The 25,483-nt window shown below is 41.0% G+C and overlaps 2 protein-coding genes across 3 annotated transcripts in view; one reads left to right on the forward strand and one right to left on the reverse strand.

The window, feature by feature from the left end:
* Nucleotides 1-25,483, forward strand: part of cacna2d3 (calcium channel, voltage dependent, alpha2/delta subunit 3) — a 35,293-nt gene that overhangs the window by 8,081 nt on the left and 1,729 nt on the right. Inside the window, exons 6-37 of the mRNA XM_089009292.1 lie at nt 5,433-5,595; nt 6,739-6,870; nt 7,331-7,391; nt 7,491-7,641; nt 7,881-7,955; nt 8,054-8,143; nt 9,612-9,725; nt 11,157-11,235; nt 11,678-11,811; nt 13,219-13,236; nt 15,149-15,220; nt 15,292-15,372; nt 15,455-15,529; nt 16,319-16,402; nt 16,486-16,557; nt 16,647-16,708; nt 17,454-17,521; nt 17,674-17,719; nt 17,837-17,934; nt 18,875-18,968; nt 19,695-19,790; nt 19,912-20,033; nt 20,525-20,602; nt 20,691-20,752; nt 21,337-21,381; nt 21,454-21,516; nt 22,706-22,776; nt 22,882-22,957; nt 23,040-23,080; nt 24,292-24,347; nt 24,900-25,017; nt 25,111-25,223. Of these exons, the coding sequence (XP_088865418.1) occupies nt 5,433-5,595; nt 6,739-6,870; nt 7,331-7,391; nt 7,491-7,641; nt 7,881-7,955; nt 8,054-8,143; nt 9,612-9,725; nt 11,157-11,235; nt 11,678-11,811; nt 13,219-13,236; nt 15,149-15,220; nt 15,292-15,372; nt 15,455-15,529; nt 16,319-16,402; nt 16,486-16,557; nt 16,647-16,708; nt 17,454-17,521; nt 17,674-17,719; nt 17,837-17,934; nt 18,875-18,968; nt 19,695-19,790; nt 19,912-20,033; nt 20,525-20,602; nt 20,691-20,752; nt 21,337-21,381; nt 21,454-21,516; nt 22,706-22,776; nt 22,882-22,957; nt 23,040-23,080; nt 24,292-24,347; nt 24,900-25,017; nt 25,111-25,223 (2,710 nt within the window). The remainder of the gene's footprint in view (nt 1-5,432; nt 5,596-6,738; nt 6,871-7,330; nt 7,392-7,490; nt 7,642-7,880; nt 7,956-8,053; nt 8,144-9,611; nt 9,726-11,156; nt 11,236-11,677; nt 11,812-13,218; nt 13,237-15,148; nt 15,221-15,291; nt 15,373-15,454; nt 15,530-16,318; nt 16,403-16,485; nt 16,558-16,646; nt 16,709-17,453; nt 17,522-17,673; nt 17,720-17,836; nt 17,935-18,874; nt 18,969-19,694; nt 19,791-19,911; nt 20,034-20,524; nt 20,603-20,690; nt 20,753-21,336; nt 21,382-21,453; nt 21,517-22,705; nt 22,777-22,881; nt 22,958-23,039; nt 23,081-24,291; nt 24,348-24,899; nt 25,018-25,110; nt 25,224-25,483) is intronic.
* The window catches only part of rpusd4 (RNA pseudouridine synthase D4), a 64,947-nt gene that overhangs the window by 4,132 nt on the left and 35,332 nt on the right, over nt 1-25,483 (reverse strand). Inside the window, exon 7 of one of the 2 annotated variants that reach the window (XM_089009286.1) lies at nt 12,359-12,542. The exons of the other annotated variant lie outside the window; for it this stretch is intronic. The gene's annotated coding sequence lies outside the window, so the exon portion shown is untranslated. Of the gene's footprint in view, nt 1-12,358; nt 12,543-25,483 lie in introns of those variants that run through there. 2 annotated transcript variants of the gene reach the window in all.

A 25,483-nucleotide genomic window follows, 5' to 3' on the forward strand; every position in this document is an offset into this window, starting at 1 on the left:
ACGCCCAGTAGAAGTCATTTGAAGTCATTTTATAAATTATGGACACAACTTGTCCGGAGACGTCGGTTGTCCTTTAAGGATTCACTTCATTGGGAAATGTTAAGCTAGCAGGGATTCAGACCAGTTAGTGGGTAGAATTAGACACTTCTCAATGTTCCTTTATTTTATGCCATAGGATTTTTCCAGCTGATTGTGCCTGGGACATTATTGTAGCGCCCATTGCCTGATTTCAAGCTGCATTGAGCTTCCTTCGTCTCTGCAGAGGGAATGCAGTATTTTTGTCGTTCATTAGACCCCCTGCCTCTCTCTCTCTTTTTCTCACCCCCCCTCCCAATCTCTTTCTTTCTATCCAAAGGACAAAGATAAATGAAACTCTTTCTCCAAAAGCATTTCACGTACATGCCTCTAGATTGGAAACCCACTCGAGCAACCCACTCGAGCAACAAAACACTGAAATAACCGCCAGTACTTTAAAGTTAATAGAACCGTTTACAACATTTGAATATGTTTCAGTTGCCTTGTTCCTTCGTGCCTCTGTGCTTTTGTCACAGCCGGAACAAGACAAGCAGCTCGAACGTTCACACCTCCCTCATTGAATTAAATATCGTCACGGTTCTAAGTGCTTTTTATAGGGCCAGAGTTGTCGGGAACATTTTTCAATTGGCAATAAATTATCCATCTAACCATATTATACTCACGTCTTCCAACGTTAGGGACACGGATACAAGTCAATGAGACCCGTGCCTTGGTCAAGGTGATAATGATCAACGTTCGTTGCCACTGTAATTTAGGATTGATTGATCAATTACTTTACACTGTTTTATGAAGTTAGGTTTGTAGTGACGCGTTGTATCTGAATGAAAAGAATGAGTGATTTTAAGGGATTGGAATCAACGGTCACTGTGTGTCAGTTTGACCCTCTTGATGATGCCAGCTCCCTGGCAGGATTACATGAATAGGATTGGATTGGATTTGCCTTTATTAGTCTCGCAGTGGAGAAATTTACATTTCACAGCAGCAAAGTTATGAAAGGAATGAAAGTAGAAAAACAAAATACATGAGCTGCTGTAAAGGCAGCCACTCTCGCGGCGCCGTCTTGAAGTCAAAAGAACAAAAAAAAAAACCACTAAATAACATGACAACACAAAGACACAGAGAGTCATTCATTCTGAAGCACTTTCTGTACCCTCTTTGTTACACAAAGCAGTTCCACGTGAAAGAGGAGAGGATCAAAGCGTCTCTTCACCAGTGGATCAGGGACATCATGGTGGAATGTGTACGTCGACTACAAGCTAAATGTTGAAAGCAAACACGCAGCTGTAGCATCCATTGACGAAGAGATTGTCTCACATCTCCTGTCCCACATAAATCCACTTTAATTCCAAGCTGCGACAGTTCCACATACGCATCGGCGCTCCTTCTTATCGCGGGCTCCTCAAGCCATGTATCCATCCAGCCGCAGATTGTCCAACAGCACCGACCTTCCGCTGAACAAAGCGGGGCTGTGAAGATGCTGCCCATTACAGGCGCAAAAAAGCACAATTGGCATGTACATTACTCTACAGGGCATATAGAGAGCCGCTGAATTGTTCAAAATGCAAGCAAACCTTCAAAACCTCTCGTCATTCTGCAATATGGCTGCTGATATTGATATTTTTTTAATATGAAAGAAAAACTGCATAGCACTGAAGACGCAAATCACGAACCACAGCTGTATGCTCTTTTCCGAGCACATGTATCGTATTTTCCGGTGTATAATGCGCACCCAAAATCCCTTGATTTTCTTCAAAAGATAATCCTGCGCTTTATACGCCGGTGCTCCTTATATGTGAAGTAATATCGAGCCAAACCAAGTCTCGCAATGACTTTCAGCAGCCACTGACTCAATTTTCATTTGTAGAAGTAGTAGGGAGTAACCCCAGTTTCTATTGTAGCGCATTATATTTGGAAAAAAATATATATTTATCTATTATATTTGGAAAACGTTTTTCATTCATTGAAGGTGCGCCTTATAGTCTGGTGCGCCTTATATATGGAAAACATTTGAAAATACGCCATTCATTGGGGGTCCGCCTTATATTCAGGTGCCCTAGCCTCTATTACAGCTCCTTATAATGTAGTGTGTCCTATATTTGGAAATGTTTTATATGGTTATATATTATATTCGGAAAAGATTTTTAATTCATTGAAGGTGCGCCTTATAGATGGAAAACGTTTGAAAATACACCATTCATTGGGGGTGCACCTGAAACTCCGGCCTCTATTGCAGCGCCTTATAATGTGGTGTGTCCTATATTTGGAAAAAATGTATATATTTATATATTATATTTGGGAAACGTTGAAGGTGCACCTTATATTCTGGTGTGCCTTTTATATGGAAAATGTTTGAAAATACATATTTCATTGGGGGGTGCACCTTATACTCCAGTGCGTCTTATACACCGGAAAATACGGTACATTCTAAATTATTTTTAAAAATAGTTGGTGTTACTTTTTACTAGCATGTGGGAATTGAAAATACAGTAAGAGACATACGTAACTTATAAAGTTGGAAATGATATGATGTCATGACATTGTTCCTCGTGGCATCATTTCGACACCCTCGCCTTGGCTGACACTGCACATTTTTCACGGCCCATTTCACTGACCGCCATGCGATAAGGGCGCCCTTTCTATCTCAGCTGCTGTAAGTCATGACGCTCGAGGCATTCACATTGCCCCCACAGGGGGATTCACCAGTTCATGGGAGTTCAAGGGAGCACATGTCAGGGCTGATGTCTGTTATCATTTGTTTTCAGTGCTGTGTCAGCAGATTTATTCCCATAATTTTTTGCCTTCCACTTCACTTAAAAAATAAATAAAGGGAATTTCAAAAGGCTCACATATGACACATCACAATACAAAAGAACAAGGGGTTACCATCATGGCAACCAATTACAACCTTCAAGGACAGCCTTCGTTGCCCACTGGTGTGTTCCAAAAATAGATCACCAGTGATGGGAAATTATCATTTTCGAGAATATCAGTGATCAATTAAAAATTGACCACTTGCAGAAATACATTGTTGCATCGTTACCAGCTTAATAACTGTTCTGTTCCCTCCATTCAACCTTTGTAGATGATCATAATCAGGATCACAGAGAATACTTGCATAAATATTTTTTTTCAAAAGACTCTTTTTAGCAAGCACAACTTTAATAGTCGTTGATATTGTGACAATAACAAAAAATATACATTGCTTAAATTAATTTATTATAATTTGATGTATCTCTGTGTGATTAGCTGGCCAGGACATAGTTTACCTGGCGGCCTACTGAGACCCAGGTTTACCTACGACTCTTGTGAGGATAAGGCGCTCCATATAATTGATGGATAGATGTTTGAAATACCGTACTTTCCGGTGTATCAGGGGCACCCAAAAGTCTGAATTTTTTTCAAAAGATGACCCTGCGCCTTATACGCCGGTGCGCCTTATACTGTATTGGATGTAATATTGAGCCACAACAGGTCTCGCAACTACTGTCAGCAGTCACCAACTCCATTTCCCCCTGTAGAAGAAGTCGTGTGTAACCCTACTTCTGCTGTAGCGCCTTATAATGCGGTGTGCCTTATATTTGGAAAACGTTTATCTATTTATATTTTATAATTGGAAAATTGTTTTCATTCATTGAAGGTGTACCTTATACTCCGATGCGCCTTATATATGGAAAAAAGTGATATATACAATATATATATGTGGAAAAGGTTTGAGAATACACCATTCATTGGGGGTGCGCCTTATACTCCGATGCGCCTTATACACCAGAAAATACGTTAAATGTTGACATTTTAAAATCCTAATTTTATTTGAATGACAAGAATCAAAGTGAAACTGTCTCCCTTGAGAAAAGACTTTGCGCCTCGTGTGTAAGCAGACGACGCAGCAGCAAGGCCTTACACGCCGTGCTGAAGAGAGCAGCTCTCTGCAGTGAGGCCTGCAGCTGACTGCAGTGGTGTAAAAGTCAGCGTAGCATAGCGGCAGTGTCCCATGGCCTGCTATCTAGTCATAACCCTCACGCTTAACGGGCCTCTATACAGCAGCTCTGCTGAGGATGCACTATTCCTCTGCGGAAAGCCCCCTCCCTCTCCACTGCAGCTCGTCAGAGAGTCGCTCAGGCGTGGTATGAGCTGTCACGCGCTGCTTGATGGTGATGCCCATGTAGACCCTCCTCCCTCCTACCCCCAAGCCTACTCCCTCCTATGTGTGAAGCCTTACACTCCATCAGCAATCTTTTCCTCCCTTCCCTCCATCCACAATCAGCGCAGGAGGCCACGAAAAGGCCACCCAAGCAGGAAGAGGTAGTCTTTCTTCTGAAGTAGCAGCCACTGAAGGACAGGACTGACTAAATGTTTCCCTCGGGAAGCAAGACCTTTCTCGGTTGTCATATTTCAATGACAGCGCCATGTTAGGACTGGAATTAGGCACGATAAAAGGAATTCCTTTCATTATACATGCATGCGTGTGGATGTATCAAAATTCTAATGTTTGATTTGTTGTAATTTGAAAAAGCTTTCAGATTTTAACCTTTCGTTGTGGCTTACTGTTTAATTTCAACAACCAACACCAAATCGCTTTAATTCACTCCTGTGAAACCCGGTGATGGGCCATGCATGTCACTCTTAGGCCTTTAGTAGTACTGTACTACGTCTGAATCACTCCACAGCTGCGAGTGTGGGGTGATTTACTCGACATCCATTAGAGGATGCCGTTGGCCAGGAAATAATTTGTGACTTGAAGAAACTTAAGAAATACTGTCATTAAACTGTTCAAATTTTTATTCGTGAATTTTTACCTCATAAAACTGTAATATTATTTGCGATTTTTGCTCACTTATGAGCTGTCTAACTTTAATGATGTCCATTTTTTCTGGAAAAGCGTCTTGAAAATGGCTTTAACAGTATATCTGCAACCAAAACCATTTCCTCTCCCCCTTGAGCTATTGTGTGTTGACAAAACTGCTAATAAATCAGCACAACAATATATTTGCTTATGCAGCTCGCTATAGATGCAGTGTGCTAGCTCTGGCCAGTATGCTCTTCACTAGCAAATGATTGGCTAGTGACTAGCCAATCATGTGACTAGCTAATCATAGTTTACGAAAACGTTTCCAGCGCCTTCCAGCAGGCCTTGGTTTGCCAACTCGAACTCTGATTGGTTAAAGCAACAGTTTAATTTACATTTATTTTTATGCTTCAGGGCCCGCAGAACTGATTGTGAAGGCGTACAGGTAGATTTCTGACCCTGGTAACAAAAGATGGCTGAAATGTGATTGGTTAAATGCTTACAAATTTTAAAAATTGAAAGGTGTCATGTTGATACCCTGATTTTCAGTGAAAGTTGATTACACCAAACGTGCGTATAACATCCCTTCTGTTTCCAAACTCGTCCTCAGTACGAGTACTTCAACGCCGTGTTGATCAACGAAGTGGACACCGAGGGCAACAACGTAGAGCTGGGCGGAGAGTTCCTCCTAGAGCCGAACGACCACTTCAACAATCTGTCAGTCAACCTAAGTCTCAGCGTCGTACAGGTGCCCACCAACATGTATAACAAAGGTGAGCCAAAAGAAAATACCGGATGTTTTAATTTAACTGATGGAATAAGAGGTGGAAATAAACACTTCATGTGAAAAATGCTTGAGGCGATCTCAAGCTGGCTGCAGGTTGGGGGATCGATACCAAGTCGGGGGCATAAAGAGAAACGTAACTCCTGAGCTGTTTGTGTTTGATTGTAATGGACTCCTCATTAGTCTTGTGTTCACTGCACAAAGGGAGGCTGCTGCCAGCTTGTGGTGGGGAAGCCATGATTTAGTCCAAGGCATTGTGTGTCCTCCTGTGGGGGAGTCAATAGTTACAAAGGTCAAGCGCACACTTTCTTCTGTGAGCAGGATGATTGGTTTCATTACCATGTGAAGGAAGACATTTTTATTGGTGTCCTGACTTGACCCATACGGTTATACAATTTGTTTGCCACTTTCTGTATTTCTCTCACACTGATCATGAACACCTGGTACCACTTGTTTTATCGGTTGTTGCACACTTATCTATGTTTTTCTTGCATGAACTGCTCATTTTCTCATACGCCCGACAATGTATCATGCACAACATGTTTTTCTGGAGCACCTGGTCCCAAGGCTGCGGGAGGGGGCAGAAATGACTCATCTCTAGCGAGGACAAACTGGCCACTTGTTCTCGCGTGAGTTGGGTCTTTAAGATGGGGGTGGGGGTTCCTCAATACTGGTTAGAGTCTGCTGTGGACTGTGCACGAGTGTCCAGCTCTTCAGTTTTCCAGATTACTCTACCGGGGTGTTTCGCCGGCTCTCCACCCACTGTCAACGGTAAGGTATACTATTCTGGATCTGAACTGTGATGTTGGAGTCTTTACGTTGGGGCATAAAGGTGGCAGTTTGTGTCTAGCATAATTACTCATGTTGGAGTGTTTATGTGGGGGCATAAGAGTGACGGCTTGTGTCTAGCGTAATTACTCATGATGGGAAATATTGTGAACTGCTGTGTATTTTATCATTAGACGTATGGGAAATGTTGTGAACTGCTGTGCATTCTATCATTATATATATATAGACAGTCATTGTTTGTGGTCATTTCTCTGCTGCGATCTCTCCGAACCTGTAACAAGGCATTTTTTTTCACAAAACACCATGTCATTTACATGACTCTTATTCTCCCTTTTCTGGACAGATCCCGATATCGTGAACGGGGTCTACTGGTCCGAAGCCCTGAACAAAGTGTTTGTGGACAATTTTGATAGAGATCCCACTCTCATCTGGCAGTACTTTGGTAGCGCTAAGGGTTTCTTCAGGCAGTACCCTGGTGAGTGGTGTCTGTGTGTCTGGTGTGTGTGTCTGGGGGCTCTCGAGGGAGCCATCAGGCTTCACTGCGAGAGAAGCATCAGAATAAATGACATCAAATGGCTAAAAGGGTTATTTGGCTAATGTTGTAATTTTACAGACCATCAGAGAGGGTGCGCGCATACTGAGTGTAATTAATTATCATTTGCCATTCGGGGTCTGCAGGAACACCCGGAGGAGGTGGGCGGCCAAGATCCAAAGTTATCAGACCTCAATGATGTGAAACGTGTAGTTGGTTCACAGCACTGTTGGATCTGAACAATAATGACAAAGTATTACAGACAATGGCTCTGTACGTTGAATAGAAGAATAGATTTGTGTTTCAATAATGATCATGCTAGGTTACGGCCATATGTAAGTACTTTTTAGTACACTACTTAATAGAAATTGTATCATGAAATGGGTTTATCTTTTTTTTGTAGGGGTAAAGTGGCATCCAGATGAAAACGGGGTTATTGGCTTTGACTGTAGGAACCGAAAGTGGTACGTTTTTCAAATTGTTTGACCATCAACTCTCAACTGTGTTCAATTTATAAATGCATTTTTTTTGTAATCACTACTGCACTCTGACACTTGTGACAGGTACATTCAGGCTGCAACTTCACCCAAAGATGTTGTCATCTTAGTCGATGTCAGTGGAAGTATGAAAGGATTGAGATTGACCATCGCCAGACAAACAGTCTCCTCAATTTTAGACACACTGGGAGATGATGACTTTTTTAACATTATTGCCGTAAGTGATGCCACATACAATACAGTTTTTGCACGCATTTGTGTGACTTGGGATTGAGTGTGTGTGTGTGTGTGTGTGTGTGTGTGTGTGTGTGTGTGTGTGTGTGTGTGTGTGTGTGTGTGTGTGTGCGCGCGTGTGTGTGTGTGTGTGTGTGTGTGTGTGTGTGTGTGTGTGTGTGTGTGTGTGTGTGTGTGTGTGTGTGTGTGTGTGTGTGTGTGTGTGTGTGTGTGTGTTTGCAGTATAATCAGAACATTCATTATGTGGAGCCTTGTTTGAATAGCACACTGGTGCGGGCAGACAGAACCAATAAAGATGTGAGTAAAAGGCTTTTTGAGTTTAGGCCAAGGTCATTATTATATAATAGTTGAGAGATTTTGTTAAAAAAAGTGTTTTCCTTATTGTATTCTGCCAGCATTTTCGTGAGCATCTGGACAAGCTGTTTGCCAAAGGGATTGGACTCCTGGGGCAGGCATTAACTGAAGCGTTCACAATCCTGAGTGATGTGAGTTTTGTGTAGTGAGTCTCTTTACATCAACCCATTCCAAATGTTATTTTGATTAAGAAGGTTACTACACTTCCTTTTAATTAAGAAAAAAAAGTATTATTGCATCTTACTGCAGGATCGCTTTGGTCGTTGATTTGTGAAAATGCACCGCTGCTCTCCCATCAATTGTGAAATGTGATTAATGGGTCTAATTAATGGCGATGATTCATATCGTGCCTGATTGGAAGGAGGAAAAAAAAGCAGATAAGGGCAGGAGCCGCGCCACATGCTTTTTATCTCTCCGCTTTCAGACGACGACCAGTGTGTCTGAGGCACCGTTGTCTTTACCGCCACGATTGTCGGATTAATTAAGAGTTGTGCAATGAACATGATAATCAGGTGAGCAGCGCACAACTGCTCACCGTTGACACTCCAGCGGACACATCAGACTCAAGTTGTGGAGAGTGTGTAATAAGGATAGCACAAAAAAAGTATTAATATGCGTGTTTGGTAAATTATTTTTCTGTTGGAACAAGGCCAGCTGCAATTAATTTTTTTTAGCCAATATCAAATATTTTTGCTGATCATTATCGTAATTTGATTTTAAAAAATGGATTTTCCTTGAATGAATGTCACCATTTAAAATGGTAATAAACAGGCGTTCTCACGGTCTAAGATTTATTGCCACGAATCAATTGTTACAAATGGACCAAGCTAAAATTTCCAGCCTTAAAACAAAAATGCATAAATATACTCATGCTAATTTTGATCAACACTGTTGGATGAATACTTGTTTAAAAATATCTTGTGGTGGTATTTCACACTTGTGTGGCTCTGCACAGCAACATACGGAGCGATTTTAAATTACCGACCATTTTACTGCTGCTGGCAAAGTGAACAAATTGATCTCTAGAAAGTAGATTTCAGGAGTGATGAACAACTATTCCGTAACTGTCATGATATTGATTGCATCAGTAAGTGATAACGTTGTTAGTAGCGTTTTTAGTTACGCATTTGCTGACCGTCCGTGTACATTAGTGACAATACAAAATACCGTACTGAATGTACAGGTATTGTAGATGTATTTAAAACATAAATATGAATACATAAATATGCAGATAGATACATACATACATACATACATACATACATAAGAATATGGCTTTTATGGATGCATCGGATAAAAAACATTGGAGTGTGTGTCTGTTGCGCGTGTGTATGTTCCTTCTTCAAGTCAAATGTGGCCGTTCTGCAGTTACAGGTCAATAAGCTCCTTAATTACGGCAGTGCATCTTTCACAGAATTCCTAATTAAGAGCAGTGCTCTCCTTAGGTCTGTTAACTTATCACCTTCGCTGTATTTTATTAACTGAAGACTCCCCAGCTGCCATCACTACAACATTTACAGTGCAATGTTAGCTCCCTCTGTTTTTTTTCATGTGTAACGAACAACATTGATAATATTTGTTTCTGTTTTTTTACCACAGTTCAATCAGACTGGACATGGAAGTGTGTGCAACCAAGCCATAATGCTTGTGACAGACGGGGCAACTGAAATGTATGATGATGTTTTTGAGAAGTACAACTGGCCAGAAAGAAAGGTGAAGCCCATTGCACATCTGTTCCACATGGAATCTGATTTAAAGCATCACATTTTTTCCAACATGTATTTTTGCTATAGGATATTCTCGCATATGTCAGAAGTTAAAGAAAAGAGATTTATGGATCCTACAAAGGGCAGGGTGGGGTTTAAACGATGAAGACAAATAGATTGTAATTATAACATAAAAATATGTCAGATTCTGATTAACAGACTTGGTGTAAAGTGCTTTGATTACCGGAAAAGCGCTAGAAAAGTGAAATCCCATTCACACTTGGACTTTTGCCCTACATGACAATTTTTTTTCACAATTTATTCATTCCAAAGTGAAGTGGACTCTAGTTTGCTTGTTATAATGTAACATTTCAACCCATTTTATACATTTCTAGTATGTTAAATAGAACTCAGATATTTCAATTGAAAAAAAAACATTTGGTGAGTATACTTTTGCTTTTTTGATTGTTGCTGTGCCACTGACCATTTTGTGTTTGGGAGCCTTTTACTGAGCGAGTTGCTTGTTCTGTAGCCACAAGGTGACATCAGTCTTCTTGTGGCGGTCCCAAGCCCGGATAAATACAGAGGGATGTGTCAGGAAGGGAATCCGACGTAAAAGCTAGGCCAAAACAAACATACCAATCAAACCTCTAAAGATGGAGGACACTGATTCGCTGTGGCGACCCCTTGAGGGGAAAAGCCGAAAGGAAAAGAAGAAGAAGATTTGGAGAATGTTTCTAAAAATGGCCGACAATGCTCAGCACATTTCTTCCAACAAAGATGATTTTTAATTCCACAGGCCAAGTTTCATACATAACTCTCAAGTGAAATCCAAATCAATATGATGTTTTTTTCAACCTGGCTGTGCATTAGAAAGCAGTCTTATTCCCTTTAGGAATAAAATATGTGAATGAAATTAACTGCTTTCAAGGGCAGTGGAGCTCATTCTCCAAGGCTATGGTCACCCCCCTCCCCCATTACATTTCTTCCCAGATTCCACATTGGATTTAATGAAATGAAATTGTTTGCTATGCGACTCACAGAGCAATAAAAACAGCAGCTCGGGGGCTTTTCTTCACTCCCGTCAAACATATGCATGTTGGTAGTGTTTGGCAGCATGTGAGGTAGTATGATGCGGTATATCCCAGCAACCCCCCACCACTCCCTTCACACACCCTCTGGGCTTTTATTGGGCAACCTTTTGGTTTTCTATAAGCTTTATGCTTAGCAAAGCATCTGGGACCAATGAGCCATGCAGGCATTGGCAATGTCACACTGTGCTTTAAAAGGACAGCGGAACGTGCACTCATGCTTTGTTCCTGAAAACAACAAAAAAAAAGGTTGAAATGCATTTTGGTGTCTTCTGAAATACTTCGTGTAAATTGACAATTTTCAGCACTTCTTCAAAAACAAATTCATAACTATCTCCTCTGCTCAGGTACGTATATTCCCCTACCTGATCGGACGGGAGTCTGCCTTTGCCGATAACCTGAAATGGATGGCGTGCACCAACAAAGGTTTGGGATCTTCTCATTAACCAACAAAAATTGGACGAGGCAATACTGCAGTTTTTATAGAAGGATGGATTAAACAGTCTGTGTGAGTGTGTGCGCGCCCCTGCACGCACCGGCAATGAAGCGGGGGTCAGAGGTCAAGCTGCTCTAATCCCTCTTCCTGTCGGGGTTTCTCTCTCCTCACTGCTCACCGCTGATGGTTCCCACGCATTGACACCCTGTGGTCACCAAAGTCATTGTCGAAAAAAATTCATTTCAAACTGTCATGATTCCAAAATGGGGTGGACAAAGGCCTTAACTGCCTCCTTCCTCATTTTCAATAACCTAACTTTTCAGGTGTAAGCAACACATTAAATTAAAAACCACCTGTGGTGAGTTGATGATTATTATTATTATTATTATTATTATATTGTGATATTTTTCTGTGTTTTTTTTTTTATTCCAGGATATTTCAGTCAGATTTCCACTTTAGCAGATGTTCAAGAGAACGTGATGAGATATCTGCATGTCATGAGTCGTCCCAAGGTCATCGACCATGAACATGACACTGTGTGGACCGAAGCTTACGTGGACAGTGCGGTATGTAAACCTCTTACATTCTTGTTTGTTTGCCTTGGTGTACAGTAAGAAAGAAAAATAAAGACAGTGCAACCTCGAATAGTGTATTACATTTTAGAACGTAGGTGTTTTTTTAAATAACTTAAGCATTGTTGATTTTCATTAAATCAATCACTGCCATTCCCAAATTTATTTGGGAATTGAAAAGCATGATGTAGAGCGCCATTCTCGAATGTATTCGGGTTTTGGTTTTTACTGCGGGAGGTGTCGATAAAGCGCTTGTCAGACCTCTAGCAATGTTTTTCCCTCCCATGAGGGGGGAGCATTTGCCTTTTGTCCACCCACCCCCATTTGAAGATCAGATAACTCCAGACCCATATAACTTCGGAATTAACTCCTTTTTTCTGATGAAAGAAGAGAGTCTAAGGCAGGGGTGTCAAAGTCATTTTTTGTCACGGGCCACATTGTAAGTATGATTTCCTCTCGAGGGCCGTTATGAATTTGGGGAACCCATTAGAATGTTTAAATCCCTTCAAATATTCCATATAGACACACAGCAAATTAATGAATAACTCGTTTTCAAATCTGAAGTCAAGAACAATGACTTTTATTGTGGTTGACATCCAAAAATATGAAATTTTGGCTCAGATTTTAGCAATCATCATGGAATTTAACAAGTTTGATTTGCATTCGCGGGCCGAAAAAAATGATGTGGCGGGCCGGATTTGGCCCGCGGGCCTTGACTTTGACACCTGTGGTCTAAGGTTTCTTACGCTGCATTGAATGTATATGTTCCTAAAACTCAATATTCTGTGGGTCCTGCAATTAAAGTGAAAATGAATGAATGAATGAATGAGTTAAGTAAAATCTATTCACATTTTAGGTCCTTTTTAGTGCTATCAATTCCAATTGTATGGTCACATACAATATGTGCATATTACGGCATTTGTGTAAAATGAGCTAGAAATTTGAGGTAAACTTTGATCACTCTTATTTTAAATGGAGCCAAATTCAGGTGGTTGCAGTTACAGGGTAGTTTCAATAGGTTTGTATTGTTACTACATTTTTTGTGGGTGACGCTATTTACATAAACTAGATACTACGTGTCTAACGGGACACCTATTTTTTTTATCATTATGATAATTAATTCAAGTTTGGAATTAACATGGCAAAAACGATTGACTCTTCATTTTTATAGTTGTCATATTAAACTCATCCTGTACTTTAGATTGGATGCCACTCAGGAACTGTAATTGCACTTGCGTTTGTCATCGGTTACCTGTAATGCCGCTGGAGGGATTCCACGTTGTGAGCTTCATTAACTTGTGCGAATTTCCTTCTCAATGCACAGCTGCGTTCACAGTCGGTGTAAAACACACAAACATCAATTCGTGTAACCCCCTGTCTGTGTTCTTTCTCTCTCAACAGCTTTCCCAGGCACACAAGGTAAATATAACGGTATACAGTTCTCTCTTATCATCGTATAGAGCCAAATAAAACATTCATGCATCATTTATTTTACAATTTACTTCTACTCATGATTGGAAGTGTAAAGAAAACGATGTAGGATTATAGCAGAAACACCCATGAGTGAACCAAAATGCAGTTTTACAGCTTTTTGCATCCGCTCTTTGCTATTTCATGCAACGTTTGCCATCAGCATTCTGAGTACAAGAGAAGTGTTTACTTACTGTACTCACACGTACTGTATTTGAGCATGGCGACCGTACGCGCAAACAGACAGGTCAGTGATGGCGAAAGCGGTGCTTATGCTCCTTTATCACTGGCAGGGACAGACCATTCATCATTGTGTGGACCGTTGCATTTTATCTGTGAAAGCGCATAATAAAACTGATATTGGAGGAGAGTCGCCTGGGAGCGTGTGTGTGTGTTGCGGATAACATCCTGGTTTCCACTTCCAGTGAGTGTAGTGATGAATCTTCAGCGGCATCATTCTTCATTTTGTCACATGAGCTGGTACACGTTACAGCTCGTTTTCTTCACGCCAATGCGCATGCACAAATAAGCACAAACCACACACATGCTCACCGGTCGAGAATTCAGTTGACTTTTTTTTTTGTGTCAGTCTTCATCTTGAAGTAGCTCCTCTTGTATAAAAAATAAACATTGTGATTTGTCTTTTCACATCTTTTAAAATCCGCAATTAAACAGCCTGTGCCGGGAATCGAATGAAATCTATTTTCTTTGACTCCGTGCAGTGAAATTTTATGGGTTCCCCTCATAGCCAGTATTGCCTGTTTATTTGCTAGCTCTGCAGCGACGATGGCACTCTAGGGAACCTCTGTAAAGTTTTGAGTGGTTTACTTTAGAGGGTGGGGAAAAAGACTTAAATGGCAGTCGGCGTAGCCCTCTACCAAAATCTAAACTTTTGACTCACCTTTATCAATATCGACCTCCTTCCATATATGCCAAACTCATTCACTGCCATTCCCAAATTTATCCGGGTTTTGTTTTTTCTTGCTTTGGTACCGATAAAGCACTGGGCAGACCTCCGTCAATGTTTTTCCCTCCCAAGAGGAGGCAACATTTGCCTTTTGTACAACTGCCCCAATTTTAGGCTCAGATAACTCCAGACACATATAACTTATGACAGTTCGCTGACGAAGCCTCTTGGATAGGAGGCGAAACGTCTGAAACCTTCAAAATTGTACAGATGACGGCTGAAGAAACCTTCTCATCGATATAACTTATGAATTAACTATTTTTTTCTGATGAAAGAAGAGAGTCTAATGCACAGGTGCCAAAGTCAAGGCCCGCGGGCCAAATCCGGCCCACCACATCTTTTTTTTTTTGGCCCGCGAAAGCAAATCAAACGTGTTAAATTCCATGATGATTGCTAAAATCGGAGCCAAAATTTCATATTTTTGGATGTCAACCACAATAAAAGTCATTATTCTTGACTTCAGATTTGAAAACGAGTTATTCATTAATTTTCTGTGTGCTCTATATGTAATATTTGAAGGGATTTAAATATTCTAATGGGTTCCCCAAATTCATAACGGCCCTCGAGAGGAAACCATAACTACAGTGTGGCCCGCGGCAAAAAATGACTTTGACACCCCTGGTCTAATGTGTCTTACGCTGCATTGAATGTTTATATAGTCCTAAAACTCAATATTATGTGCGTGTTGGAATTTGTATGAAAATGACAAAAACCCTGGCACTGGACTGGACACATTTTTGCACGTCTGGCAGTGAATGAGTTAATTTATTGATCATTTTGTTTCACAGAGAAACACAGGGCAAATACTGTGATTCGTGCAAATGTTGGGAGTTCCTCATACCAAATCTTCCCAATCATTCATCAGAAATTCCTTATGTTCTTTTTTTTCCCCAGTTAAATGACAAAGCGGGCCCAAGTCTGATGACGACAGTCGCCATGCCCGTCTTCAGTACAAAGAATGAGACGGTGAGTGGGTATTTTTGCATCTGTCTCGACTCGCCGTCGTTTCAACACGTGCGTTGGATCCCCTCATGCAGAAGAATCAGGGTATTCTCTTGGGGGTCGCTGGAACAGACATCCCATTGCAGGAGCTGATGAAGCTCATTCCCAAACATATGGTACAAGCACCTACAGTCAAATATGGATTCTGATGCTTGTCAAAAGACAATTAATTAATCCTATGTGTCATCTCGTCTTTAGTTAGGGATCCACGGCTATGCCTTTGCTATCACAAACAATGGCTACATCCTAACCCATCCGGACCTGAGGCCTTTGGTAAGGGCGTTTGCAAAACCGTGTCACGAGTTTGCCTGATGTGACCCTGCCTTGTTCTTTTTTTTTTTTATATATATACGTCGCCTCCGTTTTCGAAGGCTCACCGAGACAAATGTCTAAAGTGGTCGGGAGGCTGAATGAGCATGTATGATCTGTAATCCCCAACTTTTCCTTTGATGTATGCATGCAGGGATAAAGGCCACTCGAGGTTTCCAGAGGTAACTTAACACTCACTGGCAGAGACCACAGCCACTCGCCCGGAGGACCGCCGGGCCCTCCGGAGCTCTGGCTTTGCTTGTGGATCTTTATGTGCCGGTGTTAGTGCTATTCCTCGCTGTGCAACTTGGTGTTTGTGTACGTGTGTTTGTCTCTGCTCTTCTTGGTGTCTCTATGTGGCTCCAAACTGTGCCGTGATCGTTGTCGTTGACTGGTTGTTTCTTTGTTACTGACTGATGACGTTCAGTCACGGGATTTGACACGCGCCATTTAACGCATTCACGTCGCGTGATTTAGCCATGAATTCCCGATCAGTCACATTCATTATTTTTCATTCACCTGACAGTGTTAATTTCACAGGTGACGTGTTCGATAATTAACCACCTCAAGGGTTGCGTCAGTGTTTCATACTTAGCGTATTCAATTCACCAGCGAAGCACAAATGACATTTGATCGTGTGTATTATCATCTTTTGACAACAAGGCTGCAGCTCCATCCATGTGAAAGAAAACATTTTTTCTCATTGTAAAAGAAACAGATTTTTAATTTTGTTCATTGTGTCCCTCTGTGCAGTATCAGGAGGGTCAGAAGAGGAGAAAACCCAACTACAGCAGCGTAGATCTCTCCGAGGTGGAGTGGGAGGACAAAGACGACATTGTACGACAGCCTTTGATTTACAGTGGAGGGGATTACATGCGAAAGGTTTCTCAGTCTGCCACGATGTGTGCTTTATCTTGAAGCTACGCAACGCCATGGTGAACAGGAGGACGGGGACCTTCTCCATGGAGGTGAAGAAGACAGTTGATAGAGGGGTGAGCCTCCGGATGAATTATGAGTCAGGGTCCCTTTATCAGATCAACGCTCTTCCTTAATGAATCTCAACCTGTATCTGTCGTTCCAGCGGCGTGTGTTGAAGATGCACAATGACTATTACTACACAGATATCAAAGGGACTCCATTCAGGTGGGGAGGAGGGGTTTCATTTTCCTCATCAGTGACTTCATTTCAGCTCTAATCTCAAAGCGTTGACAGCCTCAGATCAATTTACGTGTGTGTGTGTTTGTATGACTAGTCTTGTGAGGACCACTAACAATTTATACCATACGTAGTGGGGACATTTTGACAAGTGAGGACCTTTTGGCCGGTCCTCACAAGTTTTTCATTCTAAAGGCTTCTTCTAGAGGGTCTATATATGCATCTGTTAAAGTTTCACAGAGATCCTCACAAATTCACCCAAAATGATTTTTTGGTGTGTATTTTCATTTCACTTGGATACATATACTTTTTACTCACTGTGTGGTTATGTGTGAGTGTGCATTGTTAATGAGAGGAAAAACTTCATACCACCAAAAAGTAAAACCATATTTGAACCAAATTCACTACAGGGGTGAGGACTTTGAATGTACCCATTCAGAAACCTCAATCCTGCTTTATTTCAGTTTCAAGTCCACATTTTATTGCTTTGTTTTTAACGAAGTTGAAGTGGGAAATGAGGTGACATTTAGTGTTCAAATGTAACACTAGTTCTTCTCGAAACTTATCAGCAACGGTGGTGGTCCTCATTCCTTATCTGGAGTTATCCAGACCTCACAAAACCATTAAAACAGGAATGTGTGTGTGTGTGTGTGTGTGTGTGTGTGTGTGTGTGTGTGTGTGTGTGTGTGTGTGTGTGTGTGTGTGTGTGTGTGTGTGTGTGTGTTGTCGGCAGTGTTGGAGTCGCCCTCTCAAGAGGCCACGGCAAGTTTTTCTTCAGAGGAAACGTCTCAGTCGAAAAAGGTAAAAAGGAGCAGAAATGTCTTACGTGACAAATTCATCACGCTCGTTTAACTCTAGAGCGAAAATGACTACCATCATGACGCAAACCATTTTTATTGTTTAAGTTAAGCAATGCTAACGCAGCTCGAGCGTGACTGACTTTTGTTTTTCAGGGCTCCGTGATCTGGAACAGCCAGATGTCGCCCTGGCGGATGAATGGTAATGTCATGCGTGGTTTGGGGAAGTGGGCATCCATGCGTTATGTAGGTTATTCCTCTTTGTTCACGAGGTATGTCGAAGGCCGTGATGTAACATGTCTCCGTTTTCGGACTGAAGGACGTACTGCAATACCGAGGAGCAGCATGAGCACCGTCATCTGACTCAGATTGAAGCCATCAAGCTCTTCATGACGGGTCGCAGGCAAAACCTGAAATGTAAGAAATAGTCTTTGCCATAGCGGGCCGTGGATGTCACCCCTAGGCCTTCAGTAGTGCTACATCTGAATCAATCCTAAATTGAGTGTCAAAAGTGTGATTTACTACACGTCCACTAGAGGTCACAACTAGCCAGGAAATAACTTGTGACTTGAAGATACTGCCATTAAACTGTTCACATTTTTACTATGAACGTGTGGATTCATGATAAACTCCATAAAATTGCAATATCATTTGCTATTTTTGCTAGCTTCGGAGCTGTCCAACCTGTCAATCTATTCTTGAAAATTAAAAATTCTTTAACAATATATCTGCAACCAAATCAATTTCTTCTCGTTCAGCCATTATGGGTTGACAAAACCATTATTAAATCAACACAATATATCTGTTTATGCAGCTCGCTACATATACAGTGTGCTTGCTCTGGCCTGTATGCTCTTATCACTAGCGGCTAGTGATCCCATGATTGGCTAGTGACCAGCCAATCGTAGTTTGCGAAAACTTGCGAAATTTGACCAGCGCCTTCAAGAAGGTGTAGGTACCTCTTTTGGGTTGCCAATTCGAGCTCTGATTAGTTAAAGCAACAGTTTAATTGACATTGATTTTTATGCTCCAGTGCCAGCAGAACTGATTCTGAAGTCGTACATGTCTTACAGCTGACCCTGGTAACAAATGATGGCTGAAATGTGATTTGTTAAATGCTTAAATATGAAAACACAAATTTGGAAACAGCACAACAGAGGAAAAGCAATGAAAAGAAGCTGAAAGACAGTTTGGAATTATTTAATAAGAATTCATGGACAAAATATAATTAACATCAGTCTGTGGTTTAGATATTTTTAGGCCATCAGAGAAGGTCTTGCAGGCCCTGACAGCTGGTCATTCGTTAGAACCCGCCAAAAGTAGTTGTCCGTACATTTATACCAAACTGCTTTCGCAGGTGACCGAGAATTGATCAAGGAAGTGTTATTTGATGCTGTTGTTACTGCTCCGCTCAATGCCTATTGGACTGGACTGGCTCTCAACAAATCAGAGTAAGAATTATTTTGTTCTGTCAGAAATATACAAACATGCTACAATGGAGGAAGGGAAAAAAAACATCCAGATTGTGAACAGGTTTTTGCATCTGTGCTCATATGGAGGGGGGGTATTTTGGCCTGAGGCATAGCGGTAAAGTGAACTTGTACATCTGTGACGGCACCATGAGGGCATACATACAGGTTTGAGCGCAACATATGTTGCCATACGGATGACAGACAATACAATACAATACAATACAATACAATACAATACAATGCATATTGATTTATATAGCGCAAAAACAACAGCTGGAGCTGGAACAAAGCGCATATCATATACAGGAAATAAAGCAGTTTTTTTACGCCAGATAATGTTAAGCTGCATCATAGACGCGCTGCTCTTTTTATGTACTGTGTATTGCATTGTTCCCCACTAAGATCTGCGCATGGGCAATTGACAGCAAAATCCCATTAAAAAGCATGAATGGATTCACGGTAGACCTGGAGGATTTAATGACATCCAATTTCCATTAATTGGCCTTTTCAAAGATAGTGTCCTCTTTTTACAAACCTGACATGCTTCAATGATACATAATTAAAACATACAATATGTCTTTAATTTGATTTTATTTGTGTGTTTGTATTTAATGCCCTGTACATTTTGTAATTTGTGTCTACTTGGCAGCTAATAATGTGAGTATGTGACGCTGTGTCTCCTCTAAAAAAAAAACACATAACCAGGAACTCGGACAAAGGAGTCGAAATCGCCTTCCTGGGCACACGCACCGGCCTGTCAAGAACCAACCTATTTGTGTCTGCAGATCAGCTCTCCAATCGGTGGGTGTCACCGCTCGGTATGACACTTGTGACTGTTTGCATGAGGCAAGGCGCTGATGGAATTTGATCACTGTCATCCTCTGTTCATCGTCGTCTCAGTCAGTTGTGTGTGCATCCTTAGAGATTTCCTGACAGCCGAGGACAAGGAGGGTGTCTTTAACGCAGATCACTTTCCTCTGTGGTACAAGCGAGCGGCAGAGCAAGTGCCGGGGACATTTGTTTACTCCATACCCTTCAGCACGGGTAGGCTTGACTGAAACAGGGGGAGAAAATTGTTCAACGAACCATTTTCTGACAATATGTGGGTGCGATTGTGCAAGATGAAAGAGCACATCTGACATTCACAAATGTGTGTAGACAAACATTCACACTCAGATTCTAATTTATTGGCACTTTGATTCCTTCAATTCATGTAAAATGCTTTTTTTTCCCACACAGTCCAAAATGCATACACATATTCAGGTACAGGCCCAAAGTTAAATACGTATACAGATATATCACCTAAAAGCATCTGTGCAGACATTTATACCTTGATTAGATTCCTTTTTTTTTACCTACAACCGCTTTGTTGAGTCACAATATTGTTTCAGAATTGCCAAACTCACCTTGCTTGCAATGATCTCATACTTGTGTCGTGTAACTTTTTAAAGCAGCCGGTGAAATGGCGCCATCTAGTGAAGAAAATAAAATATTCCGGTGATATGTATGTATCCTCCTCTTCACCTCCTTCCCAGCTTTGGAGAATAAAAGTGTTGTTTTGGCAAGCACAGCAATTCAGCTCCTCGATGACAGAAAATCACCAATTGTCGCAGGTAATGATCATCTCACGTGTCATCAAATGACATCACATGATCTTTTTTTTTCATCCAATGGTTTATTTTTTGCTATTTTTGTATTCAGCTGTGGGGCTTCAGATGAAGCTCGAGTTCTTTCAAAGGAAGTTTTGGACTGCATGTAGACAGGTACTCAAACAAATTACAATCTCTGCTCATATACTGGACACATTTGGAGTCACTGGCCTACCATATTTTCCAAAAGCTTTTATTTTGTTCGAAAGATGATCCTGCACCTTATATGCAGGTGCGCCTTATATGTGAAGTAATATTGAGCCACAACAGGTCTCACATCTACTGTCAGCAGCCTCCGACTCCATTTCCCCCTGTAGAAGAAGTAGTGCGTAACCCCAGCCTCTAACTGTAGCGCCTTATAATGTGGCGTGCCTTGTATTTGGAAAACATTTATATATTTCTATATTATATTTAGAAAAAACGTTTATTAATTGAAGGTGTGCCTTATATGTAGAAAAAGTTTGAAAATACACCATTCTTTGGGGTTACGCCTTATACTCCAGTGTGCCTTATACACCAGAAAATACGGTAATTAAACGTTTCTTCTGACATCCAGTGGAAGAACATTTCAACAAAGACTCATGATGTGTTGTAAAATAACCAATAATTTACAGTCCAGGGTCACAACCGATGGCCGAGTGTTTGCCAATGACTGCACTAATTATATGTGCCCCTGTAAATCTCTCTTGTGTGCTCAGTGTACAGCCCTGGATGGAAAGTGCAGCATAAGTTGTGAAAGCGAGGTAAGAAGAATCACCTCAATCTGATTTCGACGAAGCCTTGCCTTGATGTGCTGAAAGAGTCTCTTTTGCTAGGACATCAATTGCTACTTGATTGACAACAACGGCTTCATTCTTGTCACAGAGGAGCAATCTCAGGTACCGTTTATAAAGTACTGTATTTTCCGCTGCATAAGGCGCACCCAAAAGCCTTGATTTTCTTCAAAAGATGACCCTGCGCCTTATACGCTGCTGCGCCTTATACAGTATGTGAGGTAATATTGAGCCACAACATGTCTCGCAACTACTGTTAGCACCCACTGACTACCTCTGCCCCTGTAGAAAAAGTCGTGCGTAACCCCAGCCTTTACTGTAGCGCCTTGTATTGTGGTGTGCTTTATATTTGGAACATTTTGATACATTTATATATTATATTTGGAAAACGTTTTTCATTCATAGAAGGCGCTTCTTATACAGAGAGACCTCAATTTACAAACACCTTAACTTACAAAGTTTTCGTCTTACAGACGTCAAATTTATGAAAATTAAATCTTATAATAAACACTATTTTCATAATACACACCCACCACGGCTGGCGGAGTGATCTTCTGTGGAAGCACACAACCGAACAGCACCACATGTTAAGTTACCAACAGTCCTTATGGAAGGTGACTCCTTCCATAAGCCATCAACGACCATCAAAAAGGTAAATAAAACTTTATTTTACAGCACAGTTTATTTCTTTAATTACAGTCCTCATGTAATGCGCCTCTCTTTCCAAACAGCAATTCCCTTTAACCTTCGACCTCCAACGCCATTCCATTAAGCCATAAATGACCATCACAAATGTAAATAAAGTGACTTTATGATACAATGCAGTGTATTTCTTTCATTGCAATACAATAGCACATTTATTATACATAGAATAAGGTATGTTGTGTGTAGTTTTAAGGCTTATTTAGTTGAAAAGTATATTTTATGGAAACACGGGAACGGATTATTCCCATTTTAATGGTTTCCTATGGGAAAATGTTTTTTGAGATAGACACTTTTCGCCTTACACACTCTGTCTGGGAACCAATTAAGTTCGTAAGTTAAGGTCTCACTGTATATGGAAAACGTTCGAAAATACACCATTCATTGGGGGTGCGCCATATACACCGGTCCGCCTTATACGGCAGAAAATATGGTAGCTCACTGGTCATTACATGGTCCTATCGCAACTGAGCAAAATATATAATGAACCGTTCGCTGTAAACTCCAGATCTTGCACTTCTGCTTATACTCAACTAGATTGAGCTGTACTTGTATAATTGCTTATTTGTGGACTGTGAAACCCGTCTTCCAGACAGGGCGCTTCTTCGGCGAAGTGGAAGGTGCCGTCATGAACAAACTCCTCCAAATGGGCTCCTTCAAAAGGTCTCGCGCCTGAACTAGCATAAATCTCACGTCGTACGTTTGATGCTATGACGTAAAAATTCACGTCACTGTTCCACTGTAACCTCTTGGCTTTTATGCTTGCAGGATCACCCTCTACGACTACCAGGCTGTCTGCAGAGAGTACGCCGGGAGCAGTGACAGTGCTCACACTTTGTCTGACGTAAGCGGGATATCAAAAATGAAACAAGTCCCGATAAAGGAGTTCAAAGCGAAGGCTTGATCGTGATGTTTCTATCTTGCAGCCTTTCAGTGTTGTCAAGTGGCTCCTGACTGAATTTGTCATGTAAGGATGAAACGTAGCATGCGTCCTCAAAAGCTCCTTTAGCGAAGAATTCACAGCAAGAAACACTGAGCTCGGGCACGATATCAAGTTGTGAGATTGACCTGAGGTTGCCTTGAAATGAAGAGCTGGCGCAATACGCTCAGTGGCCACGCCTGCACAATCGGAAGAAATCTATTTGAGATACAAACGAATCATTTTCATACTTATTTGAATGTTCACATATATTCTCCCTAAAAGGACAACCAACGTCACTTTTTTGTTTTTTAACTGACATCAGAAAAACGTTTTATAGCATCTAAAATACCCATAACACGCAGTATGATATTTTAGTCAAATGCAAAACACCAATAAAAATGACTTAAAGTGTCCAAAATCTGCAAAAAAATTGAGCTGCGAATTGGGCATTTTCAGAAAGGCCCGCCCTCAGTTCGTGACGTCACGCTAAAACGTCTTGCATTGCTCGTGAATCAAAACAATGGCTTCAGATTCGGATAATATACTTTGTTGTTACACATCCAGTTATGAATATGATTCAAATAGTTCTGAAGAGGAAAGCATACATGTTTGCAATCGATTAAAGAATTTATTCCATGCCATTTTGAGGCAACATTGGGGAGAAATCTCTCACCCAAAAAAAAGGCACAAAATGGCGACCTCCTGTGGCCACCTCCGTTTTCACAGGCTGATAAATTCCTTAAAACGTAATATATACAGTAAAGTCTCGTTATATCGATATTCAAGGGAGTCCGAAAAAACATCGATATAACCGGGACTATCGATATATCCGACCCTGCGCGCATATAATTTTCTCCGTGCGTGCATAGAAATAGTATCGATATAACCGGGACTATCGATATATCCGATATCGATATAACGAGACTTTACTGTAGCTATATGCGGTGGAATCTTTGTTAAATACGCTCAGTAGAAGTCATTTGAAGCCATTTTACAAATTATGGGCACAACTTGTCCGGAGACGTCGGTTGTCCTTTAAATATACATACAGAAGTTGAAAAAAGTCCCCAAAAAAATGTGTCTATTTGTAAACCCTCGTGAAGCGGATCTTATTGAAATGTGCAGGTGTGAAAACCACAGTCGCTGATCACCTGCATCATTCATAATCCAACATACATGGTCAGAACTAAATATTCTCACATATGCGCAACATATGAAATACTCAAGGTGTGCTCGTCTTTCTCTTTTTTTTCCAGTTTTCTACTGGAATTTAACCTGTACAGCTGGTGGAATGTCGATCTTTCCGTCAAAGGTACCAATAGCGAATTGATTGTCTAAATATTGGCCACAATTAGGTATCCCCACTTTGATTCCTATAATCGGCTCATGGGAAGAGGGGCAAAATATCAGAACAAATGTTTTTTTTTCCCCCTTCACTTTAATTGCCATTGTGCTGCTCCTCTTGGTCCACTTCTTGACCAATTTGGGCTAGACAAATACAGCCATCCACATATGCACTACATGGAGACAATAACAATTCCAGAAGAAGCTTCGGAAATATGAATTGGTTATCAGAGGCGCTAAAAAAATATATGCCATTTTATATTGCTTTATTTTCTGTTTTTCTGTGTTGCTCCACCAAGTGTGTTTCAACCTCCATTGTTTAATATAAAAACCTGTTGCAGTGTCAACACAATATTGAACTCCGTTTTAACTATAAACAACCATTGCATTTTTTTCATATGAATGTACGTTAATTACAATTGACATACTGTGCATGGTTCCTGGAATTGATGGATGGATTCTATATTGCGAACGATTGTGTGTGTTTCTCTAACAATCAATTCTTTGTGCTCTATGACAGCTCAGAGATCTCGGGGTAAGACCACGATGGTGCCATGCGACACAGAATACCCTGCCTTTGTCTCAGAGCGCACCATTAAAGAGACCACCGGAAACATGGAATGTGACGGCTGTGTCAGGTACTGCACTCGTTTCTTGATCGTAATCATAAAGACTGAAATGATCCACTGCCATATGCTGTATGTGATATTATGCATGTCTCGGGTCTGCAGATCCTTTGTCATACAGCAGATCCCCAGCAGCAATCTCTTCATGGTTGTCGTGGACAACACGTGCGACTGTAGCAATACTCCACCAGTGACGATGGATCCCGTTGAGATCATGTATATCCTTTCCGACCTCACACGTGTGGAGAATTTAACAAGCGAACGTGTATGCACACAATATGTTGTTGGGCTGAATACTTATTTTGGGCCAATATTGCGATTATTTTTACATTTTTCTACCAAACATTAACCACAAATGTGTTTTCACCAATTATCTACTTGAGTTCGACTCTGCAACTAACTTTTAAAGCCAACAGATAATAATTAAAGGACAACCGACGTGTCCATAATTTGTAAAATGGCTTCAAATGACTTTTAC

Source organism: Hippocampus bargibanti, linkage group LG12 (assembly GCF_051943395.1).
Source record: "Hippocampus bargibanti isolate YZ-2025 linkage group LG12, ASM5194339v1, whole genome shotgun sequence".
NCBI lineage: Eukaryota > Metazoa > Chordata > Actinopteri > Syngnathiformes > Syngnathidae > Hippocampus > Hippocampus bargibanti.